The sequence below is a fragment of the Vidua chalybeata genome, chromosome 5 (genome assembly GCF_026979565.1).
Source record: "Vidua chalybeata isolate OUT-0048 chromosome 5, bVidCha1 merged haplotype, whole genome shotgun sequence".
Classification (NCBI taxonomy): domain Eukaryota; kingdom Metazoa; phylum Chordata; class Aves; order Passeriformes; family Viduidae; genus Vidua; species Vidua chalybeata.
In genome coordinates, this window is record NC_071534.1 from 58,598,430 (window position 1) to 58,622,729 (window position 24,300).

Below are 24,300 nucleotides of genomic sequence, written 5' to 3' on the forward strand. Positions count from 1 at the left end.
TGAATGGCTTACTAATAGTGATTTCATACTGAAGTGTCATTCCTAAACTTTGCTCATTTTTACTAGAATAGGAACACTGCACATAAAATTCCCAAATGACTTGTTAAATTGTAAACTGAATTACGGTGTGTGGAAAGACTTGGTTGTATGTGTTACTCTCTCTAAATTGATGTGCCACGTAACTAATTCATAGTTAATTCTTTATCGATCCAATACAGCATTCAATACAGCACTGTTTAGTTGTTAATTAAGATTTGTAATCTTTGCTTCCAGTGAGCTAAATGTGGCTGCTGTTGATCCAGACCTGAGTTTAGCTGTGGCCAAAAATGTGGCGAAGACCATTCAGCTTTACGGTGTAAAATCAGAGCAGCTTGTAAGTAATTTTAAATTTCTAAATACTGATTTTTTTCATATGCAGTGTTCTGGCTTTTGTAGATTTAGAACAGAGCAGTTAAGCAATCTAGATAGACAAAGCCTTCCAATTAGCTTTCCATTGTATTTATGAACATGATCAATTAAATTCTGCCTTCAGACAAAGTCAGTCTATTGATAGTAGTAAAATTTATCTGTATAACTCCAAATTGAATTTTCCATATTAATTTTTAAAAACTCAAAATTGTAGCTGTCATTAAACAAAATCAAGACTGTTAAATTCAGTTCTTTATTAACCAACATTTGATACTACATCAGTTACATGGTACAGCATCTTTATGGTATTAAAATCTAGACTATTCAAATACAATTTTTCATTACTTGCAAGAAATTTTGGGCATTTTTTTCCTTATATGTATTATTTGACATATATTTAACTGACCTTTGATTTGTTTGCATTTGTCATATATTTCCAATCATTTACCATGCAGTGGTGTCTAGTTTTAACCTGAATAGAAGAAGGATCCCCAAAGCCATATCCTTTTGGTAAGAGCCTCCAAAAAGCCTATGGATAATACAGTCAATGTTGTCATCATACAAAAAAAAATCAGATGAACAATTATCTCCTAAGGACTGTTGCTGAAATTATAATAGTTTTTTTATGAAGAGATGAAAATAAATTTTTGCAATATGCAGACCCACCAGAAATGACTAACTACTTGTATTTGTAAACAAGATTTTCACTTAATAAACAACATTAATTCTGACAGCAGACTCAGATTCCAGTAACATTCATTTACTCTGTTTTATTTAAAGAAAGATGCTTGCTAATATCTTTTTTTTTTGTACCAGTTGGTTACAAAACATTGCAGCAATTTAGTTAGTGTGGTTTCTGTTTACCTTTTACATTTCTGTCATCTCAGAATAGCTTTGAAAAAATAGAAATTCAGTAACACATACCTTGTCTATTGGATGAATTGGAAGTTTGCTGACTTGGGGTATGGAAAAGCAATGTAGGTGAAGAAGTCATGAAGGCCATAAAGAATATTTTAAATTTTAAAATAAAAACAAATGTTAGCATTATTTTGTTAGCTATTTAAAGAGTAGTGCTTAAGTTGGATCTGCTTTTAAAGATACCAAATCATGGCTTCATATTTTCAGAATGAAATTTGCTTATGACAGAAATGAGGATTTTTAGTAGGTTGTAAGAGTCATCATAGGTAAAAAAAATACATTGTTGTCTTTATGTCATGGAGGGTAGTGTCAAATAGTGGCATTCAACTGAAAAAAAAGACCTTTCAGCTGTAACTGTGAAAGTATCAGGGTTGTGCTAATCGTCTCTGTTAGTCTGGCCAGTGGATTCTTTGGAAGTGAACATCGTTTTGTGATCAGACAGCTGGAAAATTCTTAAGAAACCCTGAAAAAACCAAGATACTTAGAAATAAGCTGATAAGTATATGATTTGTGGCTTTGTGTTTGCTAACCTTAAAGTAAAAGAATGTAGGAGAAAAGAGGGAATGTAAGCCCTTGAACTTCTTGAATTTAACAACTGAAAATGTAAACTTGAAACACTGAAAAGCTAAGTGATGGGATTAGCCAAGCTGGCAGGATGAACATCAATGTCCTTGAAACACATACCTACAACTTGTAAAATAATATTGCACAGCTACCTTTTTTTAAACTTCATTTTTTCCTTGCTGATACGCGTTACAAATCTAAAAGCCAGAAGTGCTCAACACAGTTGCCAAGATATAAGTGTCAGAGTCATCTTTGAAGTGCTGAAATATCATTCCTAGCCTCCAGCTGCCTCTCCAGCAGGGCATGGCTCTCCCACTTGCCCTGTGCCATGCTTGCCAGCCCTCTGGATATAATCTGGAACAATTTAGCCTTTTTTTGGTGCCTATTTTTGGGCAGACAGATTGAGCCTGAAATGTGCACCACATGTAGAATAGGAGCTATGTTAGACAGCACTGTTTCATTATGATTTAGTGGTTTAGCCAAGAATGCAATCTTAATTCAATCTTGCAATCCAGCCTCCAACAATAGCTTGGAGTCAACAATAGTCTTCCTCTCCAAAGCTGAGAAGGGGACCATGGAACATATCCGCTCAGATGCTTCATGTCTGATAGCTATAGTTGAGCAGTGCTCGAGATGGACATTTAATTTCCTGGAGGAATTTGAAATTGAGTTCTCTTCCAAAGTAAAAGTAAACAAAACCATCTCAGAATTCTCAGTGAAGGAAGATGGGGGCAAGAGACTTTAAAAAATATTTTTTTTTAAATGTTGTAATATTGCAGGTAGATTTGAAAGGTGAAAAACTGAAATGTGCAGTTCTAAAAAGGTTGAGACATTCTGATGTCGATGTCAGGGTTTTTATTTACTCAGTTTCACAAAACAAGGAATTCACTGAGATTTCATCACTGTTTCTCCAGGTATCCTTAAATAGACAAATAACAAGGAAAATGTTACTCAAGATTCAAAGGTTTTCCCTTTGAGCAAAAGCAGCATCTGTGAGTCTGTACATGCAGTCCTAAAGCAAAAATGGCCTCTTCCTGTAAATACAAAACACTTGTTTGTGTTACTTATGGCTTCGTACCCTTTTCAGCTTTCCCCACATCAAGAACTTGCTGCATCTGAGACCTGTTCTTTTATTAACTGGTTCAGAGAAGATAATAATCTCTGGAAGCAGCACTATGTAGATACATTCTGCTGTTGGGTGCATCTTTCGTCAATCCCTTGCTGATGCTTGGTGTGGTTGGTTAATTTAAGAGTATTAGCTTTCATCTTCACCACCCGTCCTGTGTTTTGTGGTGCTGAGAAAGTGTGCTTGGTATATTTTATGCCATTGTAATTTTGTTTCTTCTTATTCATGTTTTCCTTAAAACAGATAGGCCAGACATCTTCATAATGATTACAGACACCACCAGATTTCTGTTTAGTCACCATTTCCACATCCTTCTCATTCCAGATTGGAAAAGATACTAACAAATCTGAACATCGTGTTTTGGATCAGAACAAAATTTTCCTCTTCTGCATTTGCACCTTGTAATCCAGTAGATGGATTTTAACAAAAGGTCTGTTTACTGAGCCAGATTTTGTTCACTGGCCACTTTTTCTTGCAAGTGAGGTAGCCTAGATGAAAAAAAACCCTAACTTTTCTCCTCTGTTCAGTTCCAGAGGAGTCATCCATTCCCATTTGCAAATACCTTTAATCATCTGTCTTGATTGATACATACAACGTGTTGTGCTCTTGTTTAACTGGCCACATCAGGAAAATTAGCTCTTTCATCAAATGCTTACAATAAGTACAGTGAAGGGAAGAGATTTGTGAGAAGGCAATAAGTTGCATTTCCTGAAAACAAAAAAAAAAAAAAAAAAGTGGAGTAATTTGGGGTGTTTATGAGAATTCATGTCCTTAACAAAAGATAGGAGCTCACAAATCTGCTTCCTAGAGATATTTTTACCCATTTGTTTAACTGATAGCTGAGAAGTGTAAAAGAGAACTTAAAACTCATCAGCATCTTTATTACATGCCTTTGACATGGCAGTAGTAATTGTGTGGCAGGATCCTCTAGTGCAGTAATCTTAACATTTTTGGTTATGCATTCCTATGAGTATAAACTTCTGAAGCATGCACCCTCTTATATGTATACTTGTTTATTTATAACTTTTATACATGTACTGTTGATGTTTTGATATTTTTGTCATGCGCCCCATTTTGTTTTGCCTAATCCTTGTGGTGCATGTGCCCCGTTTCAAAGACCACTGATCTAGAGTAATACTCTGCAGTAATCTTCCATAATAAGGGAACAGGTGTGGTCTGTTAATTTTTGGAAAAGATGCCTCCTTGATTGCAATCTTTAGAACTCATGTTTAGTTTTGTTAATATGCTACTTTGGATCAGATTTTTCATTTATTTATTGAAAAAATTTTAAATGGTAGTCTAGTGATCGAAAGTGAAAGAAAACTCTGGTTCCCCAGTTGATTACCTGTAATTTTTTCATTTACTGAGCTGAATTTTGAATGTACTTGAAATGTTGTGTTTTATAATTAAAAATCTATTTGTTGCAACTTCGCAATCACTATATTTTTGTTTGCTGTTGATAGAGAAGTCATGAAGCATTGAGGGTTAATAGCTCTGGAAGTTTATAAGATACGTAATTTTGCCAACAAGCAGGAAAATAAATTGTAAGATCCATTGTCCATAGAGACTGAAGATGGAAGAGCACTCTTTGGTCCTCTAGTCTAGTCCCTTCCCAGCACAGGACTTTTGTTGCATTCTTTCTGGTTTTAGAGTGATGATTTCAGTTACCTGGATGTAAGTACTGCATGTTCTCTTACTTTTATGCTGTTTCTATTCAGCTTGTCATGTGGGTGGATTGAAATACACTAACACACCCACCAAGTGCACATAGATGAAATGTGTTGTGCTGTGAACATGAAAATGCAGTTGTTTAGAGAAGGTGTGATTCTCCTGCTTTGTGAACCTGGAGACCCCTGCCAGTTTCCTCCCGAGAGTTACAGTCATCCTGTCAGACTATCTTTATGAATTTTGATCAGAGTCCCAGAGCAATCCTTCCTGCCTTGTCTGATGGAGGCTGTGTCTTCTGACTCCTCCCACCACAGGGCATCACTAGAGACATCGTCAGAGACAACCTTATCCTTTGGCCAATAAACAAGCAAAGAGCTGTTTGCAGAGGCAGGATTGTAAAAATGAGATTGCCCACTTTCTTTTCAGAGCAGGTGGGGGCGATTATGCTGGCAAATTCTGATGGATTAAACTGTCTTAAAAACATTTCTATATAAGGATATTGTGTGCTTACATGATTTAGGCAGACACAAACTCACTCTACTGTGTTGCCAGATGGCAGAGCACATTTTAGCTCCACTCCAGTCCATGCTGACCAGTTCAGCTGTGGCACCTTGCTGAACACAACACTCAGCCTGGAGCACAAGCAAAGAAAGTTCATGTCTGCTTGAAGTACAGACAAAGCCAGAAGCTGCATGGCCATACTAAACTAGGCAGATTTTTTTCTAAGATTGGGGTAGAAAAGGCAAAAATCGGTGGGAGCTGTGATCACCTATAATTGGAGTGTTTCCTAAGTATGGAATATTATATTTTATGGAGTAATAAGTTTATCTAAAAAAAGGGATCTTTCCATCAGACAAGAGGCTGCAGGCAGATGATATAATGGAGATCTTTCCCACTGTCAGACTTGTAAGCAATCATGGAGAGGAAGCCCTCAAAATGTGGAGATGGAGAGTGGGTGTAATGAGGGAGGAAGGAAGTAGAGAATTTGAATAATTTTTTTTATTCTCTTAACTCAGTGTGGTTGAATTGATCCCACATATATCACAAAAGCAGATGAATGAGGCAGAGGTTTGAAATACAGGCTGAGGACACTGCTCTGGGAGAGCTACTAACCTTTGCCCTCAGCTACTAAACTGTCCTTTATAGTTCATGGTAGAGGCTTGGCTTCTCATCAGGATTTTAGCCTGGGCAGTGGTTGTGGTGTTTGTGATTATCACATTTGCCACTTGGAAATTTTTAAGCACTGTGCAGAGAGCACTGTCCTTCCTGGCATTCTGAAGAATTCTTCCCCGGTCTTCTTAAGAAAACATAAGACAATGCATGGCGTATTTTGCATACTTCAAAGTTAAAATGCAAAAACCAGGAACAGAAGCAAATTTTGAGATTAAAGAGAATACATAAGTGTCTCAAAAATTAGAGTCACTGCACCAAGGTTCAAATAGTTATCACATATCCTCAAAGGGCAGGACATTGAATCACTTTTTGGTGACCTCTGCTACTGGACATGCCACGAGACAAAATAAGAGATAATTTGTTATTCTGATCCCAAAAGTGATTGATGACTTGAAGTGATGAAGTGATGTACACTTCAGGCATAAGAACATTTGTGTGGAACATTTGGGTGAATGACGTTTTAAGGTTCTGGATTGTTTTGAGGGAAAAGTCAGCATCAGCTGATGGTATCTGTGATATAGAGTAGGCAGCCTCTTTCTCACTGTCCTGGATCTCAGTAGTATATTGAGATTTATTTATATTTACTTAAGTAAATATTTGAGTTATGTAATCTTATGCATGGTTCTAGAATGTGCATCAGTTGCAGAGCACTGGAGCAGTAATATGAGCAGTGATATGTTGGTACAAAAGGTTTCTTGGGAGGTAAGTGGGAAGCTTTGATTTAGCCTGTTTTTGAATACAGTGGTGAAACTGGATTTCTGATGTTGTGGAACAGTTCTGAATATTTAACTGGCTTAATGTTTAAATGTAAAGTGACTCTAACATAGAAATTCTGTGATTAAAATTAATATACATTATTTCTAAACTTCTGAGGGTTTACTGAGATCTACATTTCAATTAACCGGTACTAGATTGTGTAACTAGGACAATGTTATTGTAAAGTATTATTATCCGTCATAATGATTAGAAGCATGTGCTTGATGACAGATTTCTTTTAGTGCATTATAATTTAAGAAAGTAAATACCAAAAAAAAAAAAAAACAAAGCAGAAAAGTGTACCAATTCATTGTTGTGTCAACCCCTTCTTCAGAGGTAAACACTATATACATGCATATCCCAATCACTGACTGCTTGTCCTCAGATGTCTGGGTTTGTTTTTCAGAGAGAGTATGGGTGTTGAAAACATGTAACTGTCCTCAGAACAGTAAATGTAAGTAAGTAGATGGGCTTGGTCTCCTCTGTGTGAAGGCAAATTTGTATTACCAAGGTTTGCTCTGATTAGTGTCGGCCTCACTTCAAGGATCAGCAAGACGTGTTTGTTTTTGCTGCAGAAAGGCTGTCTGTTGAACTGCTCCATGCTGTCACCCTGCTGTTTGTGTCAGTGTCTGCTTCTCTCACTTGGGAGCACAGGGTCAATAAGAGTTTGTGACAGACACTCAGGACTTAAGCTGCCATCCCAGCTGTGAACATCTCTCTGAGATGGGAGGGTAACAGCACCCCTGGGCACTGTGGCCAGGCAGTGCCTCCCGGCTAGGGAGGGCTCCCCTTCCCCAAAGCAGTGCCTGGCTGCCAGGGCCCTCCTGGCCATGGTGTCTGCAGGGCTGCCTCTCCTGAGCTGCAGCTGGAGGCTGGGGAAGGTAGCTGTTGGCCCAGGCCAAGAACTTGCTGATGAGTGTCCTACCAGCTTAGCGGTGCAGACAATCACGTGCCAGATCCAGGGACCTTTCCTGGCACCCTTTAATTTACAGCTGTGGGTGTAGCCAATATGTGACTGAGAGTGAACAAAAGTGAGATGCAAAATCTGTTCAAGAGGAAGCTTAAAATGCTGACGGATTGGAGTAATTTTTTTCTTGCATCTGGAATTCATACTTCCTTCTGCTGTAAATAAATCTCTAAGGCAAAAGTTAGGAGATGTGATTTTCTTCTTATTGCTTTTGGTCTTAAGATTTTCTTAGATTGCCAGAACTTCAAAATATATGCTTTCCACAACATGTTTTTCTATCTGCAGTGCTTGTCAGCTGTACTTGACTTGTTTTCATATAGCATTTGGTATTTCTACCAGTGTTTTAGACCTTGGAAAGAGTACAGTTGTCCATGGCATTGTGGTTAATTGGCAACTTAAAATACTGCTGAATGGGGCAAGAAAACTCTTGGATATTAACACTTCAATGTTCAGCCCTTTCTTCAAGTAGCCAAGTATTTCTTTCAGATGACACCTTTTTGCATGCCAGTGCAACCAAGCCCTTCTGTAATTTAATATTCTATTTTTAGTGAATGTAATGGATGGAGATACAGGCTGAAGACTATCTATCTATCTGTCATGTTCAGATATTTTTAGAGCACTGATCTTTGTAATGCTGATCAGCACCAAATGTATTACATAAGATTAGCATCAAAATATATACAATGGAAAGTCAGCTCTGCTGCAGTTGTTCTTAAATTATATTTAGTATTGCCCATAAAACTTGTATAGCTCAGTGCATTGCCCTGCCATTGTGTTCCGTCTCTGTAGGAAACATTTTAAAAGATTAATTGTATCTTTTCTCAGACCTTTTCAGTCACAGGTCTCCTTCCTGAGATAGTCAGTGATGCACATTATGAAGATTTTAATAAATGCCCACTTTCCACCAGGACTGAAACTGAGAGAAATTGTCTCTTGTTGTCCTTCAATCCATTTTATATTCGAAATTGTGATTTGTAGATGCAAAAGTCCAAATTCTGTTTTACTTACATTCCTAGCTAGTGTTGTGTTCTTTATTGGTGCTCAGGTGGTAGTCTTTTGCAGTTACCCATAATGATATTTTCAAATTTCAAATTTTAGTGTATACTCAGAAATAATATCTTCTCATTAAATATATCTGGTTCAGTGGCTAACCGTTTAGAATGAATTGGAGTAGGTTACTTGGGAGAGTTTTTGAGTTTAGAGGCAGACTAAGAAAACAGACCATATTCTTCTCACACCACTCTAGAAGAAGTATTTTTGTGTTTCAAATTTTCTGAAAAAAGCTGAATCTTTCCTTTGAGTATTTTTAAAAACTAGTTTGTAATCACTGATGTTTAAAATAGATCTCAACTTTCTGCATATCCATCCCATCATCATAACTATTTGTAGCAGATGAATCTTGATTTTTTTTCGTAATTTCTTTCTTAGTGGATTTATGGTGCATCTGATATATTATAGTCAATAGAAGAAAGTTTGCTGTTTGTTTTTGGTGGTGTAGTTTTGAAGTTGTAATGCTGTCATGCCATGGCTTTACAGATCTTCCAGGATCTCTCTTCCTGAGAATGCAATTAAATGTGCTCTGATCTTGGTTTATATTACTACTGTTAAAAACAATCTCTACTTTATTAATGCTTGTCCTTGGTGGCTTGTAAACATTGTTGCAATAAAGAGAACGAGGAAAGAAAAGGCTAGAATGCCAGGTGGAATAAAAACCTAACAATTAATTCAGCTTAAAACAATGAGCTGAGAAAGAGACAGTCTTTTCAAGGAATTTTTGTAATGTCATTTGTAGAAGAGAAAGTGTCTGTTGTGCTTGATCACGACAACGAAGATTTAAACAAGCTGTTTTCAGGGGGTTATTTAGATGATAAGCAATATGAATGGCATATTTTTGTCCAAAATCTAAAAGGCTAAGTGTGTTATAACTGATCCAGGGACTATATTGGAACATATTGGCATAATCAGTGAAATTATGAAAAGTAGAAGCGCAAAGGAGGAGGGGATTTAAAAGTTAAAATATTGCAATGAGAAAACACTTGGATGAGAAGGATTGATTCTTAGTTTTCTCTGAGTATTCATGGAGATAGGATTTTTTTTCTGAACCTTTCAGTCTGTCCTTAGTGGTTGACTAGGAAAAGGCAGAGAGCAGCTGGACTAAACAAGTTCTCCATTGGTTTTGCCCCAGTTTGTCTAGTCTGGCAAGACAAATATCCATAACATGTTGCAAGAAAGAAAAATGCTGATATAAGATGGCTGTAATTCTGGTTTCTTTGAGGGAAATGAAAAGAATAAAGACCTCATTTATGGAGGAAAGCATTTATTGAGTTAACATTAGTCATATATATTTCAAGGAGAAATGTACCTTACACTACCCAAAATATTTTTTGGCCCAGTTAATTTATACAGATTGCTCAAATGAAATATGCTGGAGTAGCAAAAACATGGATGTGAGCTGCATGTCTGTTAGGATGTTTACTGATGTTTATTGACATAACTGTGTGGTCTGAGGTAGCTGTGTTGGATTTTTTCCCACCCATCCTCTTACGTGACATAGTTAAATTCATCTAGCTGAATAATTCAGTCAAGTAGGGGAGACCAGGGTGGAGAGGGAGAGAGAAAAGATTTCCTGGAACCAAATTCTTCCAGTGAAGGGATAAAAATACACTGGAGTTCTGGCATGAGATTTAAACCCCAGCAAATTTATGAGGCCTGTGATGGTTTTGAATTGAAAAGTGTGATGAATCCTTATTGTAATGACATAAAGTGAATTTCTGATTGCTCTTTTTATTATGTGATCTTATAAGAATTAATCCGTGTCTCCTATTAGATGGTGTTATATTGAATTGTAAGCTTTCATTTGTGGGTGAATCACTAGTCAGGACATATTCCAACAATGAGATTTGTCTGATAGTTCCAGGGAAATGTATCTCGTCCTCCTGTCTAAATGTCGAATATTGTGAACTTCGGAGGGAAGTATGAAATCTAATAAGCCCACAAATCATCAGGAACAGTAGTGAAATGACACCTCAGGAAAGGTTTATGTAAATAACGGGTCAGTAACAATGGTGTAAGTAATGTGAAAGATTATATTTTCCCCAGTTCTCTTTTGAGATACATGAATTAATTGTATTGTGCCAGTACCTTGAAGACATGGTATTACTGTCAATGAAAAACTTGTATCCTTGCTATTTAAATGAGAGAACCCAAAAATATGAATTCAATGTTTGGCACATTAAAAGAATTCATTAATAGGTATTTAAATAGAATATGTGGGAGGCTATTATATAATAAAATAATTTCAGAATAATTGCTATTTCACTGTACAGTAATAAAAGCTAAAGATGGCAGTAGGTCTAATTTAAAAATAATCAAAAGTCAGGTAAGGTTTTGTAATTTATTTTTTTGATGGAAAGATGAGAAGAGCTTTGTTGAAACAGTCATTAGAAAGTACCTATATTGGTCAGAGAATACTTAGGAATATCTATCTGATAAATCACTTTAAAAAGCATTTAAACTTTTAAAACTGTAATTAAAAATCTGGAGGAGAGAGTTACATTAAAAAACTTCATGAAGGATTTTCTTTTTTCTCATGTTGTCTTTTGGTGGTTAGATCGTGACTCACATAACAAATGTGTGATTTTTTTAAACTTTTTTTTTTTAAGATATACTGGCTAAACTCCAGAAAAAAATAATCCAAATATAAAAGTCTGATTTTGGGAGTCCTGTGTACTTCACTTTGTCTTGCTAGGAAATTGGTTAAAAGACTTCTTTAAGCCCAGTATGTTATTTTGCTAGCATGTAGTAAAAGAATGTGATTGCACAATCCTTACAATATTTTGTTATAGTAAGCTCTAAGTTATTTCTTAGCAAATTAAATTCTGTGATTCAGAAAAGGACTTGGTTAAATGTTGATATATATACATACATGCATATATATATATATATGTATATGGTAAAGAATTTGGAATTTTTCAATTTTGGAACAGCTCTAATGAAAGTTGGACCATGTAAAGTTCAATTATAAACTTGTGTGGGGTGGTAATATTCTAATCTCAGTTAATGCTGGACTCAATACTACAAAAGGCAGATGGCAATTAAAGAAGTTGATTGTATTTTTTATGTGTGGGTGAATATCACCCAATCATGTTGAACCTCTCATGTGTCTTGGGGATGGATGTGTCTGCTCTCCACCTCTGGAGGGGCATTCTCAGTAGCTGGTTGAAACCAGGAGCTAATGGGATTACATATAAGATATGATCAATCATTCAGTCATTAATTTGGCAAGCATGAAAAATGCAATAAACCATTACTGTCAGAGGTATCAGGATCAACACACATTGTCCTTGAAATCCTCCTCAGACTTGGGCTGGCTGGATAATAGAAGGGGCATAATTTTCTGTAGTTGAGAAATTATTCCAAGTGTTTCAGGTTTAGGATTCTCTGAAATTCCTTAAAGGAACTGGTTTTATAAGTGCTTTCTGATATCACAGTTGTTTTAAAGCAGCTCATTATTTAAGCATCATGAACCATTAGTCACTTTTGGTTACTTGTACAGTGTCTTATTCTCAGATGATTCAAAGACTTGGAGATAAATCCTATCTTTTTTGTTACAGAAAGACCATTTGCTGTTTTTCTTCTATTTCTTTTGCTTTTGAAAATATTAAGGAAGAAAAACCAAAACAAAGCAGAAATATGCCCGAGGAAATGGTTCAATGATTGCTGTTTCCTTTAACATGAATAGTATGAGCAAGATGTTCGGTCTTTTTCCTGGTCAAGGATGTAACAGTCCCTTCAGTTTTTTCTTTCCAAAGTAATGATTATGTTTTCTATAAGATTTTTAATTTCTTCACCATAGACCTCCTTTTCTATATTTCTAGAATATTAAATTTTCATTTTTCTGAGCAAGCTAAAAAAAAATATTCTGGAAGCTACAAGAATGTCCTGAAGGTGCAATATACATGTTATTATGTACATTTTAAATTATTGCCTGAACTCACATCTTATTCCTTTCCTCCTGTCTTTAAATATTTCTTCTCTGCAAAATTAGAAGCCGTTCCAAGAACATAAATTCTTACTTATTATTTATTCTTAAATTTTAGTTTGTTTTTTTTTAATTTATCCTCATCAGTCAAGGATCTTACTTTCACTGACACATTCATTCAAATCCTACATTTTAAACCTCTAAATTATGTCTCTTCTTTTTGCAAATTATCCTCTAAGTAACTAATATTTAAGTGGAATAGCTAACAGAGTTCAGATTCTTCTGTATTTTTCTGCTAAATGGTGCTTTTTATAAAAAAGTAGAAAACTGATTCTACTAAACCTTTTGTGGTTTTTAGGTGGAAAGAGATTGTAAAAGGTTCCTTCTGCAGTATGGAAAACATTAAACCTAAGGGTAAATCATCCCAATTATTTGTAGTTTATGGGAGAAATTCCAGGGCCAAGCCCTATTGACTCAGAAACTCTCTAAATGGATTCTGTGCTTTATAATAAGTTGTTATGATCAGGCAGGAGGCCAAGTACCAGATGGATTGATTGCCTTCTGCCAGAGGTATGGCAACATCAGCTGCATCTATTAGGAATGCATTTTTTGTTGAAAATGTCAGCTTTACAACTGGAGTTCAGTGCTATCAAAACACTCTTTAGTCTCGTGATCCTGGAGTTAGATTGAATGATTTGTTGAGAAGCCCTACTTTCATCTTATTTTAGGATCTTCTCCATACTCCTAAATTATGATGATGTTTCCTGCTCTAAAGAAAATGGGTTTGCTGAGATTGTTTCAGAGAAATCAAATAAATGGAGCTTTCCAAAACTGTCAATAAGGATGCACAGGAGATCTTAGTTGCTAAGTGTGAAACTGAAGTTTTTCACAAGATACGTAGTCTGTGAAGGGAATAGTAACAAACGAGCTCACAAATCAGTGTCTCTTCTGAGCTGCCACCTGTTGAAAGAGGGGAGTGCTACTCACTTTGAAGCACTAAAAAAATTACCGAGAAAGATGTATCAATAGTCTGAGCTTTCCTACAAGAAAAGACAAACTCAGTTAGCATTTCATTTATAACCCAAGGGAGAACTGATGATTTGATTCATGGCCTAATCTAAATTCTACATTCATTGCTTCGTGGTGAAAACAAGAATTTAATTCCAAAGCAATCTTATCATTGCACATGTCTCAACATGTGAGATCAAATCCATGCTGTCAAATTTCATGTCTGTTCTAAGGCATCAAACACAGAAAAGTGTCAAATCCATAACACTTAATCTGATTATTTCCAAGACATATTTCCAAAGTAGGTCTATGCAAAGGGGTGCAAATACATTTATAGGGTGAGAATGTAACTGACAAGACTACTAGGGATCTGTGCTACTGCTTTAAATTCCCTTTATAGCTAATGAAGGGAAATAGGGGCATACAGGGTGCATGTACCATCTTCCCAAAGCAGGGGTTTTAAAATAACCTAGGTGAATTACTCAAGGATGTTCTTACTTCTCTGCTTCTTAGTTTCCTGCATGTGGTCAGGTGAATCATTCCTGAAATTTTCTGCACTGGGCAGAGAGACCCAAGATGAGGCACCTGCTCTCTCTGGAGGTGAAGCAGTGTAACCACGTAGGTGTACTGAGGGATACAAACTAAAAGAAGCTATTTTTCAGAAGAACTTCTGAATTCAGTGAGAGCACAGTGCCAGTCCTGGCTTACAGCTTCTTGACCATGTCAGTCTGAAGTAAGTCAAGTGACCTGAAAGTCAGCTTGTTCGTCTTTGTGTATTGGCTTCTACAGGTGTCCTTTTTAGTAGGCTACCTGATATCAGTCTACTGCTTAGGTCTCAGATTCAGTTGAATTAGATTTAAAAACCTCCAAAATTCTTCTATGCAGCTTCCTCCAGCTAGTCAGTTGCTGGATTGAACCTGCACATTTCAACCACCTACTTTAGAGAAAACTCATATATATGTCAGAAAGGCGCTGTCTCCCAGTGTTTCTTTCTCATTTCAGTTTAACAGCTGCCCTTGCTGTTTTTAAATGCTGCGTGGGACAGAAGCTCACATTCACATTTTTTAGGGCACCACAAGATACAGTCTTTGTCCCAGTGCCTGGATGCACGACACAACAGTCCTGGCCAGTATTTCCTGGTAGGACACCTCTCTGCCTCGCTCTTCCTCACGAGCATCCCATGTTGGCAGTGTGCTCCTAGCTCCTGCTGGCAAAGGGAGCTCACGCTGACGTGTCACCCTTTGTAGAATTGATGCTTGCTGGGGAATGGGTGCCTGTGCTACTGCCCATGAAATTACTGTAAATAGTAGACAGGCTTGAGGTAAAGCAGAAACAATTTAACCAGCTGAAGTGAAGAGTGTAAGAAATCGATTGCGGTACTTAAGGCAGATACAGAAATGTGGAGCAATCACAGTCCTTGTTGCTGCTGCTCATTCAGGTCTGGCTTCAACATCATTTATTTTCCTTTGTTTTCAGCCAGCAGGCTTAAACCAGACTAACTCCCAGGGTGACTGACAGCTCCCTGGAGATGGGATCTGGCCTTCAGCTGCACTTGGTCTTTCACTTGTTTCCCAAAACAGATTCTGATTTGGGATGAAGTCACCCCTTCTATCCCCCCTGTTTCTGTTGAGGATAAATCACCCTTCCTGGCCTTCTGCATTTCAGGATATATCTGACTGATTAAAAAAGCATCTGATTTTTTCTCCAGTGCCCTCATGAAAAAGAAGGCCTGTGGACTGTGTCTTTCAGGCAGCCTGAGCAGACGTGCACAGGCTTCACACTTATTTGACTTAACCTATTTACACAGTGCAATCCCCAGTGGCCAGATAACAGAGGAAAAGTTGCACTACCACTGGGTTTAAATGCATAATCTGTGTCTAGCACAGAACTTTCAAAGTATTTTCTGTATAAAGGAGAGTGATAAATGTGAATTGTTGCTAAAACCCTGTATGTTGGAAAAGAAACAGAGGGGTTGTTTATGTCTGTAGTAAAAAGGCCATAAGGCTTGTTTTCTGGGAGCCAGGGAGACACAATAATGACATTTTTCCTAACTGGATGCATGATTTTATAATGGATATAAGGAGTGTCAAGAATTCAGTCTGAGGCATTAGAATACTGGAGTAATGATAAACTGTCTGAAATCCAGACTCTTACCAGTGACACAGTGTAGGTACATGAACCAAAGTGGACAGAGTGCAGAACTTTCTTGCCTTGAGGCAAAGTCAGAGAAACTATTGTGGTGACAGCAAGAGAGACTTCTATAAATGGTAGGACACACCTGGCCATATAGCTTCCAGGTGTTCTCATGGCACACCTTCAGGAGACATGGTCCTTGAGAGCCCTGTGCTGCCCAGTTCCAATTGCTAGTTACAAGAGTCAAGTTTTTCAGGCCTCTTTGCTTTAGACCATTGGTTTTAGGATGTACAGGGGATCAGCACATTTAACTGTCAAAGTTCAAGTGAATTAGCTAAAGGAAATGTAATATGGTAAACAGTTTTACAAGGATTAGTTGTTTTTAAAGTGTTTTCACATCTTGCCTGTGAAGCTGTTGTGCACTGTTGCTGACTGCAAGAATTTCTTGTTATTGAAGAAGGGTTATGTTTGTACTCGTTAATGGTTTTACTTACCAGTTAAGCTTTTTCACCAGCAGGAGAGCTGGAGTCCAATGTCTAAGAACTTGTGAATCCTTTACAACTCTGAGGAACTGAAATTTAAGTGGCTGGGATGAAAAAAAAATACTGGTTTAATAGTATCTTTTATGTTTAATAGTTGTAAATGTGCAAAAATATAAATTAGTCTGTACAGTACTTTAAAAAGCATAGAGAAGAAGGTTATTTGTGCCTGGGAGGGTGGTCAGCAGGGTGGACAGGATCTCTTTCTACAGCTGTTTTGTTATTAATCTGTGAAGCTGTAAATGTGAGAGCAGAATTCTAAAAACCAGTCAGGTCTGTCAAATAGAAGTATCTAGAAGGAAACAGGGATGTTTTTGCTCACATGGCTGTTCTATTAGGGAGACAGGAAAATGCTGACACAACAATATATTTGTCAACCAGTTTAAGGATACATTTTGATACCAAATAATTGAAGGTACATTGGAAAAGATCTTTCCTTCTACAAAGGCCTTGGAAATTTATTTATCCTAAAATAATCCCTAAATTTGAAGAAAGAGAAATGAGCAGATATTGTCACCATAGTGCTGTGAATAAATCAGAGGTCCTGGGTGCTTGCAAAAACCTGTCTAAAACTTCATCATTAGTAGTGCTGGAAAATACTGGATAACTGTGCTTGTATTCTGTCTGTGCTTATGCTGTGTGGAAGCTATGGGAAGTATGGAAATAGTCTTTTGGTAGTAAAGATTCACTGTTTCTCATAAGTTAAAAATTTTCATATTATGTTTGTTTCTTTTGTTCCTAAACAATTATTAGTGTATGCTCAGTTTTAGTTTAGGAGCTTTCTGTAGGACCTACAACTGTGTCTAGACATATTCCATGAAAGCCTCTTTACCATTTAGCTCAGTGAGTTGAATATATTTTTACTCAGAGACTTTTGGAGCTAGATATCTTCAGGGATTTCCTGGAGGATAATTCTGTATCCTGAAACATAGATAACTAGTTGGGTAATTATATCTCAGTGAAGCCTTCTATTAATAGGTTTCTTGCTTTAATGTTTAGATGTACTTCTAGAATTCACATCACCATTTGTCAGTTCTTTGTATTTCTGCAGCTTTGAGTGCACTAAAAAAATTTGTTCGTTAACCAATTGCACTTTATTATGTTTTAAATTATAAGCATATGCTATGGTGTTCTTATGAGACTGTTCCATAGTTAATGGCTATTTATGTATCATCCTGGAACTTTGATTTCTGTCATAATAATAAAAAATGCATGCTTGGTGCAGTTTAAATATGAAGAAATATTTCTTCGATTTTTGCTGAAAGATTTATAGATAAAACTCTTTAATGACAGGTCTAGAAGTTTTGGTCCTTGTAGTTCTATTTTTCTGTTGACTTACAAGCCTCTAATATATACAAAGCTCTAAGCCACCTATTTGAAAAAGCAGAGCTTTGAAGGAGATGCTTGAATAGCTGTCAGAAGGACAGACTGAGGGCATACAGAAAAATGTATGCTGCTCATAGAGAAAAGCTGCTGGGAGGTTTTGGGCTTCATCAGGTAGGTGATTTCATCTGACTATTGGATTACAAAGTTGAAGTTTTGCTGGGACTAGGTATCTCCAGGAGATCTGGGTCTCAGTGCTGTGGTTTGGGAGCTGAGACAGTCTCACAAGGTTCCTGTTGCTGTTGTTCAGGCTGTTTAATCTGAAGATGGAAATTCTATGAATCAAGACAGGAGTTAAATGGAAGAACATTGGGTAGTGAAGGCCTGCCTGTGGCTTTTTGCTGTGGTCAAAGTTAACTTTGGGGAGACACACTGTTTAAAGAGTTGGTACCAACAATTTCTGTGATCACTGCAGCTGTCTACTCAAGGAGATGCCAGCCAGGTAATTGGGCCACTGACAGAGGGCCAGAGGAGGAACGTGGCTGTGGTCAATTCTCTGTACAAACTGCACCAGGCAGTTCTGAAGGTAGGCTTCTTTTGGCCTTTCTCTTCTTGCCATAATGTTACCTTCTTGCTCTATCCTGTGCATATGCTCCGTTCAGCAGATGAGAACTCTTGGCAAATACAGCCCAGTTTTGTGTTAAGATCTACACCTTGCTGTGCACTTGTACAGCTTTTTGAGACTGGGCTGGCCCTTGTAAGCACCACTATATGACAAATTGTCAATATTAGAAGAATAAAAATATGTTTCTAGAGAATAATCACATCTGACAGCCGTTAATTTGTGAGCATAAACAATTGAACTCTTTGTTTTTTCTTATCTGTCTTTGTACTAATCAGCCTGATAGCCCCCTTGCTGCATCTGCTTCAGCCCAAGCTTACATTTTTCAAGAGACTTTCAATGCTTTCCCACAATTGCATCTAAACTGAAAAGAGGAAGGAAAGGGTGAAATCAAGAAAAGCAATATCTCACAAATATCTCCATACATTATTAATGTGACTAAAGTCTGGCCTGGAAATTTTTCAGGACTAAGCACAGTTAGGAATAATTCCAGTTTACTGATTTAGTGATACCAGTTGTTACACAGTCTTTGTAAACTAAACCAAACAGATACATTGGTAGTTGCAGTTAATTGTATTTAAATCCTAGCCTGATTAGAAAAAAGATCATGAGTACTCCTGACTCTGGATATGTTCAAAGAATTTTAAAAAATGCTAAAAAGCCTATAAAATTTCCTTGGATTTTGCAAACAGATGGTAGATCAACTTTTAAGTCTGCTTTTTCTGTACTTAGTAATGAACCTCATGTGTCTTAGTGTTGGAGGGAGATCTGATATGATTCAGTCTTTGAGTTCAGTACTTATCTGGCTTAAAAATACTATTGTGTAGCATGTTCAAGACTGTAAGGAAATTGATAGAATAGTCCTTCAGATCATTCGTTGACTCTCAATTTTAGTATTGTTTTAGCTGTACATAAACAATTATTTAAAATGTAGTGCTATAATAGTCATAATACTGAGAAAGAGCAATCATTCCTTCAAATATTTGCCACAGAGCTGCTTGTATAGTTCTCCATGAATTCTATACTTAGCAGTAGGAGAATACACCAGTTATTTTTATTCTGATTCTGTTAGCCTTTCAGCTAAATTTCAGCTTAACTCCATTGAATCATTTCTTTGCCAAGGCAGAAGCAGAGTCCATAGGAAATCTGAGAGCGAAGGATTGATGATGCACTGAAAATTCTGTCTGTATAAAGCACACTTGATAGTTATCTGTAAACACTCATTGCTAAGGATAACTCAGTATGTTTTTAAATGATGGTGAATATTATGAATTCTAAGAATTTGTTGAATGCTGACTATTAACAATTACTTTACAATTTTTAGGTTATTACCAGTCAGAGCTCATTTCCAGCAGCTGCTGAGCAAACAGTCACAACTGCCTTAAAGGTAATTGAATGTCCATATGCTTCAGGGATAGGGCTGAGCTTGGCTTTGTTTGTTACACTTAAAATGGGCACTTATTTCCCACATATTATTTTACATCAGTATATTTAGTAACAGGTATACAAATATTCTGACATTTCTAATTTATTGTGTCTGCAGCTACATATGTGTTACCAGTGCCAGATCACTGCTTGAGTCATGCTTGTATTCAGAATATTCTCATAACGGTCAGGACATAGATGTCATCTGACTGTGAAAATAAATGTCTTTCTCTGCAGCATTCACACAGCAATAGCTGGATCCTTCATCACCCCCTTCCTCCCACAACAGAGACATCAAATTATAATTTTTATGTGACCTGGTACTTTCCTGGAGGGGGATGTGGATGGCAGTGCAGCCTCTGTGGCTGACAGCTCTCCAAGTCTGTCCTGCTGGGCACTGACTGGGGAGGGTTTGTGTGCAGAGGAGTGAAGGGCAGCTTGTGTCTCGGGAATGAACAACTGAGCCAAGTGTGCACAAAAACATGTACATGTACAAACCAAGAATGCCAAATTGCTGTGCACCTTTTTGAAGGAAGGCTTTACACAGAAGCAGCAAGCAGTCTTATTTCTGTACTTTACTGGTAAAATCAGTTAAAGAGAAATGTTATCTTTAGGTTTGGTTCTCCTATTTAACATTTTCTAATGCAAAATAATAAAAAGCACTGATAAAGCGGAATGTTTCCTAAGGTATTTTTGAGGTGTCAAAATGCAATTGCTTCTAGTTTTTGTTTCCTTACTTCTGCCTTTTTCTTATTCTATTTTAGGCAGTCCATGATCTAATGGGTAGTGCTGTTCAGCCGCTACTGAACTCTGTAGGAGATTCAGTGGAAGCTATTATCATCACCATGCACCAGGAAGATTTTTCTGGGTAACTAGAAATATCTTTTAAATTTACCACTGCTCTAGTAAGATGTCCTGCATGTGTGTAATAGATTGTTATTGCCACAATGTCCTTGAACCAGGAGTGCTTGTTTGTTGAGGGGAAGATGATGCTTTATGGTTAATGAACACAGGAAGCAGAATTACACCTATCTGTTGAAACAAATTAATCAGGTAGCATCTGTCTTTTCTCCCTTCCCCTTTTTGTATTCATATCTGTTGAGTAAAAGTAATTTCATATAGAAAAAGAAAGCTGACAAGAGGCCATTTTTGTGTTTAAAAAAACCCTTTTGCTTTCAAAATGTGTTTTTTTTGGACAGTCTTCAGAAATGTCAGTATTCCTGTTTCTCAAAGCATATAGCCTGTGATGTAATAGTTAAAATTAACTTTTTAAAAAATGTAAATCTCTGGTTCAGTATATTATGCTATTTTCCCAGTGTGTTTTCATTAAAATTTCCAGGATTCTTTACATGCCAAGATCTTGAGTCTGATGTATAATTGAGACTTCCTTCCTAAATTTTATTTTGGTTGTCATGTCTGTTCTGACACTGCTTGTATCATCATCAATTGTCCTGTTTTTTGTCTTGAAAATTATATGAAAATACTATATTTTCAGAGACATTTTGAATTTTCCTTTTGAATTTTTTTTAAACAACAGTTTACCCTTACCTTCATTTGGCAGCAGTAGCACAATACCTCTCTAGGTGGGCAAACAGTTTCCAGCCAAAGGCTAAGCTTTGTTAGATAGCCTGTGTGTTCTTCTAAGTTTGGAAGAGCTCTTTGACCTGACTGTCAGTCAAAGAAAGAGAAGGAGGATTGGTTTGTATCCAGGGGCTTCTATGCTGCATCTGTGATACTGACTTTGTAATCCTGGGTTTGGAGGAATCTCAGGGACTTATTCTATACAGAGAACAGGTTTGGGATTGACAGGCTAAATTAGTAACTCTGTGACATATGTTTATATTTTATGATCCACTATTAGACTTTCGAATCAACAACTGGGACATTCAAATTTAAGATCTGGATTTCAGATGTAGGTTCCAAATTGAAGGAGGCTCTGCAAGTTGGGTAGGAGTGGGGTATTGCCCTTTATCTTGTTCTTTCTTGTTTCATCTTCTAATTCTTCATGGGCATGGCTGATAAAGACATATCTTCTGACTATAGTTTCAGAGAGAGTTACATGCTCCATATTCTGAGTAGAAATGAGACTCTACAATTCATGTCATGACTCGATGGGGTAGGAAAAAAGTTTAAAAGAATCCAATAGGTTTTGGTTGCGTTTTAAAGATGAATTTAGCTGCCCCTATTTATTTTTCTTCTCTCGTTTTTTTTCAGATCATTATCCAACTCAGGAAAACCAGATGTCCCTTGTTCTCTCTACATGAAAGAGCTTCAGGGTTTTATAGCAAGAGTCATGAGCGACTACTTCAGACATTTTGAGTGTTTTGACTTTGTCTTTGATAACACTGAAGCCATGGCTCAAAGAGCAATTGAGCTTTTCATTCGCAATGCCAGTCTAATACGACCCCTTGGTGAAGGTGGGAAGATGCGCCTGGCAGCAGATTTTGCACAGGTACCCTCAGTGCTGATTTCTGCTTTTTAGTGTCATTGCACTGATTTGACTGGAAAGTATCAACACTTTTGTCCGCATTGAAGTGTAAACCGGCAGTTGTAGAGATTGGCGCGTTCCAGGTCTAAACATCCTCTCTGATAAGATACTGGATGCTGAGAAATGCATCCACTAAGTAGTTGAAGATCCCTCATCACTGTAAGGCACATTCAGGGAGGTCTGACAGCTTCCTGTCCAGGTGACTGTTGCATTTAAATTCAGCTGCATCTTGGCATGTTGTCCCACTTGGCTGACCTCTGTGGCACGTCCGTCATTTGCCACCATTCATTGACTTCATTCTTTCTCTCTCTTCTAATGGAATATGGTGTGTCACTTCCTTAGTCACTCTATATATCACAGTGCCCACAGTGGTTTATGGCTAGCTCAGCTGCTTTGCAATGAAGGAGACAAGCTAAAGAAATATCAATATCCTGGGCAAGAGCTGCCCTATGGAAAACAGAAGGGCAGTTGTCTTGTGATATTCTCTTCATGACCCAATTGACTGACCTGCATTTCAGCTTTACCTACCTAATATACGGGACTAAACCACAAAAGAAATTGCCAGATTCATATCCACTACCTGTCTGTGTTACCTACTATATTAAAATTTAATTTGTCTGCAGTACAACTGTATGGTTAACGTGCCAAAGAATTAGGCAACCATGGATCAATCTGAGGCTGCCATTTATTATTATCCAAGTGGAAAAGGGAATTAGCACCAGCTGTCTGCATACTGAGTGCTGATTTTGGCTGGTAGGTAACTGAGGTAGGAGAGGAAAGCAGGGAGGGAGGAATTGCTGCCACCTCCACTCCTTCTTGTGGCTGCTTTGTATCATTTGCCTGTGAGTTACATACTTCTGAGTAAAATTCTTTTATTCATTACTCAAAAATAGCAAATCAGCCCTTAACCACAGAAATGAAGGGGAAGATTTCAATTGCTTTCAGTGAGAAGGTTCCATTCCCTTCTCTGTTTTGAAGACAATGGCACAAAATTGGAAGCAAAAAGAGGACACTTGAATCTTCCTGTGGAAGGAATAGAGATAATTTTTGTAATTTATGCTAAGTTTAACTAAAGTAAGTCATATAAATTTGGAAAATGTTTTAACCTGATTGTATAGTAAAAGTATCTGATCTAAGCACCTGTTATAACCTAAAAATATAACTTGTTTATAATTTTTTAAACAGTGATTTTCCCATTCTGATATGGACTACCTTTTAAGTGAAAAATGAAGATATGTTTTTGTAGAGTGTAGAGGAATTTGCATGGTCTTCCCCACTGTGCTGAGTATAACTCCTCAATGGAGTAGAGAAAAATATTCTGATTTCTTTTGTACCACAGTATCAAAAAAAAAAAAAAAAGAAAGGGTTTGAAATCATTCTTGTCTCCTGCCTTCAACTGTTGCTGCATCTGGGGGCTTGTGTTTTTCTTTTCTTCACATTGTACGGTATTCTTGGCTTGTTTAAAAATGAGCTTAAGACAAGAATTCTGTGTCCAACCAGCTGCAGGAGCCAACTCAGCATTCACTCTGTGCCTTTGAGCATCTCTGCACAGAGCTCCTCTGGGTGTCCCAGGCTGCACTGGGGCTGTAGTGTCCAGAATGGCCTAGACACTCTATCCTCTTGCTCAGGATAGAAGGAAAAGGACTGAAACATTTTGTAAGTGGATGCTGCCATATATCCATGTTTTCTGGGATGTGTGTGCTCCTCCCAAAAACCTGGTGGATTTTGTGCACATGCCCACGATGCCAGCTCCTGGGAGCCTGGCAGGAAGGTGGCTGTTGCTCTGACCCAGCCAGGAGTCCTGGTGTAAATGCAGCTTTAATGAGGACTAGGAGAGGTTGCTGCTGCTTTTGACTGAGGAGGGCAGGGAGCAGGTATTTAGCTGGGCTGCTGGCTTGATGAGAAGGATATATTTTCCCAAATGGCCATAAGTTCTGTGTGCAGGGTTTTTTTTCAGTCCCAGAAAGGCACTGCATTGTTGGACTAAAGCCAAACCCAAAGGAAACAACCTGCCTGGAAAGATACTGTGTGTAGGAGTAGGTTTGTTTATAAACTGTTTTTACTTGTGTTCTGTCTTGTAAAGTAATTTTGGATTTTCTCTACACAAAAAAGGGTTACATGTTTCTGCTCAGAACTGACTTTTGAGATCTTAAAATCCCTTCTGGTGTTTTGGGGTTGTTTGCAAGCAAAAGACCCAGGCA

At 37.4% G+C, this 24,300-nt stretch overlaps 1 protein-coding gene across 1 annotated transcript in view; it reads left to right on the top strand.

Annotated features, from left to right (window-relative positions):
- The window catches only part of COG5 (component of oligomeric golgi complex 5), a 174,040-nt gene that overhangs the window by 132,780 nt on the left and 16,960 nt on the right, over window positions 1-24,300 (top strand). Inside the window, exons 14-18 of the mRNA XM_053943076.1 lie at window positions 274-373; window positions 18,040-18,150; window positions 19,511-19,573; window positions 20,376-20,479; window positions 21,826-22,063. Of these exons, the coding sequence (XP_053799051.1) occupies window positions 274-373; window positions 18,040-18,150; window positions 19,511-19,573; window positions 20,376-20,479; window positions 21,826-22,063 (616 nt within the window). The remainder of the gene's footprint in view (window positions 1-273; window positions 374-18,039; window positions 18,151-19,510; window positions 19,574-20,375; window positions 20,480-21,825; window positions 22,064-24,300) is intronic.